At 44.4% G+C, this 3,127-nt stretch overlaps 1 protein-coding gene across 1 annotated transcript; it reads right to left on the reverse strand.

Annotated features, from left to right (window-relative positions):
- Positions 1-2,031: 2,031 nt before the first annotated feature.
- LOC149208431 (uncharacterized) lies at positions 2,032-2,778 on the reverse strand. The gene has a single exon (XM_089398341.1). It carries the CDS (start codon positions 2,776-2,778, stop codon positions 2,032-2,034), a length of 747 nt encoding a protein of 248 aa, XP_089254467.1.
- Between the last annotated feature and the right edge of the window lie 349 nt (positions 2,779-3,127).

Here is a 3,127-nt window from a genome sequence, read left to right on the forward strand (position 1 = left end):
TTCCAAACCACCGAGGAGTTTTTGGAAGTCTTTTGCGGCAATCTGATCCAATCTAGCGTTGATAGAGGATCAATATATTTTCTTTTAGTAACAGAGGTCCACAGGTTCTCAAAAGAAATGAGCCTCCAGGCAAGCTTTGCTGCTAAATATTGGGAGAAGCAAGCAAGATTTTTTATACCCCAGCCTCCCCACTCTTTAGGACGTGCCACTTTATCCCAAGCAATCCAAGGGGTTACTTTCTCTAACTTGGACCCCGCCCACAGAAACCTGCTGCATAATTTGTCAATTGAGGATAATATTCCTTTGGGAACCCATGTCAGACTAGCCCAATAGACTGGAACTGCCATCAGAACAGATTTTATTAACACTAGCCTACCTGCCCTGGAAAGCCACTTGAAACTCCAATGTTTCAGTTTGGATTCGATTTTAGCAAGGATCCATTTCCAATCATTGATCCTGTAATTATCAGGCTTTAGAAAGAACCCCAGGTATTTAAAAGTATCCTCCAAAGATTTGACTTCAAAATTTAGGACCAACTCCACTCTGCGCACCAACTCTCTGGACAAACCTGAGCATGTGAGTGTGGATTTTCTCTCATTTATGCAGAGACCAGTAGCCTTCAGGAAAAGGTCCAAGATCCTCTTGAGCGTCCTACAGTCCTCGAGACTTCCATTGCTGAACAGAATTATGTCATCCACGAAAAGGAGGTGAGTGACCCAAAAATTATCAGCTACTTCAATACCTTTGAGAGTCCCCTGTATTTTTGCATCATGAATCATAAGACTGATGCCATCTGCTGCCAGCAAAAACAAAAGGGGAGAGAGAGGGCAACCTTGACGCAGGCCACGTTCAGGACTAAAAAAACTGGAGGCCGCTCCGTTGATCAGGACAACTATGGAAGATGAAGAAACACAGCTCATAACCCATCTCACAAAATCATACCTGAATCCCAGATGAGTTAACAGAAGCCTAAGGTACATCCAGCTGATTCTGTCATAAGCCTTTGACAAATCAATTTTCACAATGGCTCCTTTTTTTTCTTCCAATTTTTAGACTATGAAGAGTTTCTTGAGCAACTCCTACTGCTTCATGTATTTGTCTGCCATCTAGAAAACCAAATTGCTCAGGAGAAATGTTCAGGGAGAGGAAAGGTTTTAGCCTGGAGGCAATAACTTTGGCAATAATTTTGTATACACAGGTGCACAGGGAAATGGGCCTGAATTCATCAAAAGAGCCCGGGAGGTCAGATTTGGGAATGAGGGCTAGAAAGGTGGCATTGAAGGGATGATAGATTGATCCTGTACGCCTGGAATCTTCCACAACTGCCACTAACTCATCTCCAATGAATTCAAAGAAGTGTTGGAAAAATTCGACAGTCCAGCCATCTGGGCTAGGGCTTTTGTCCTTTTGCATTGCTTTGAGAATGTCTTCTACCTCCTCCTTAGAAACAGGTTCCATGATGGAGTCATTTCCTTCCTCCTCTATGAACCTAGGAAAGAACTGGGCGACTCTTATAACTTCTGCAATAGAAACTTCCTCTGGCGCTTTGAAGAGATTCTTGAAATAATTGACCCCTAATGAGGCCAACTCTTCAAAAGAGTGAGCCAGTTCACCATTGGCTTTCTTCATTTCCCAGATTGTATTAGAGTTTTTCCTTCCTTTAGCATAATTCTAAAAAAACTTGGTGTTATCGTCCCCCGCCTGCAACCAGATCGCTCTACTTTTTAAGCGCCAACTTTCCTCCCTGAGCTGGAGGATTCTCCTCCTTTCCATCTCCAACTCTTGAAGTCTAGCCTGAGACTCTACTGTTCCATAGCCATTACCGCCTGGGTCTTCAAGGAGGGCAATCTCAGAGTTAACATTTTCCAGGGTCTCTTCTTCCTTCAGTTTCTTATGGAGGGCCCAATGCTTAGAGGCAACCTTCATCCTTTTTAAATTATCCATAAAAACCTTTTTGTGACTCTCATCTTCATTGAGATCATCTTTCTTCCAAGTGTTATGGAAGAGGCTAATAAAGGATGCATCCGAGAGCTAAGAGGCATTAAATTTAAAGGGAGTGTCTGGTTTAATGAAAACTCCCTTCACTTCCAGAAAGATAGGGAAATGATCCGAGAGACCACCTTCCCCAACCCAATGTCTAAAAGCCTGTAAATTTTCTGCCAACGATTCACAGAGTAGGAATCGATCAAGTTTCTTCCCAATCCATTCTTCTCCTATTCTTCGGTTCCTCCACGTCGGGCGCAACTTGAGCAGGGAGACATCCACTAGGAGAGATGAGGCCAATTTATTCAGAAAGAAATCAGAAAGGGGATCTGCCCTGGCTCTGACCCCCCAAGATTCTGTCATCCCCAATGAAAAATTTAGATCTCCTCCAATTATAAGATTTGGGTGCGTCAAAAAAGATTTAGTGAAGAAGGGGTTCCAGAACCTCTCCCGATCCAAAACAGGTCCATAGACATTTAGAATAAGAAAAGGGATGCATAGTTCGTTGGAGTATAGTTCCACAACCAAGACATTTTCCGATCCCCAAGAGGAGATCTCTCGAAGTACCTTCACGTTGAAGCCTAGTGCCACCCCTCCCGAATGTCCATTAGCATCTATGGCATGGAAGCTCCAGCCTGGAAGAAGCTTAACGAGGCATCCTGTAACTTCTTCCCCCTTCCCCAGAGTTTCTTGGAGAAGAATAATATCAGGTTTGTTGGACCTGACCAGTTCCTTCAGAGCTAGCTTTTTGGGTAGACTAGCTAGACCCCTGCAATTGTAGGATAAGATGATCATCGAAAAATCTCAGGGGGTGGCCGCTTTGCTCTAAGCACCCCTGACAGAGACATCTGCTTCCCATCAGCAATATCGATAACAGCCTTCAACTGTGCCTTCGACAGGTTAGATTTCCTTCCTCTTAGCTTCCTCGGGCCTGTTGACACCATGTCCAGCTCCAGACCTCCCACAGCAAGCCCTTTCCCCTTTCTGTTGGCCAAAGGTCTAAGATTGTAGGGGGGTTCAGGGCTCTAGACAATAGGAGGGGTAGATGAGACAGCATCCATGGGAATAGAGGTCAACTTAGGAGAGGATGGAATGGCCATGATAACACTATCTAAAGAGGCTTGACCCTTCCTCAGGTCTGGCA

This window comes from Pinus tabuliformis, chromosome 1_2 (genome assembly GCF_031772625.1).
Source record: "Pinus tabuliformis cultivar Carrire ecotype Pingquan chromosome 1_2, CPIR1, whole genome shotgun sequence".
Classification (NCBI taxonomy): Eukaryota; Viridiplantae; Streptophyta; class Pinopsida; order Pinales; family Pinaceae; genus Pinus; species Pinus tabuliformis.

Excerpts from the sequence above, each read along its gene's own strand:
- LOC149208431 (XM_089398341.1), bottom strand. The coding sequence starts at position 2,778 with ATGATCATCTTATCCTACAATTGCAGGGGTCTAGCTAGTCTACCCAAA.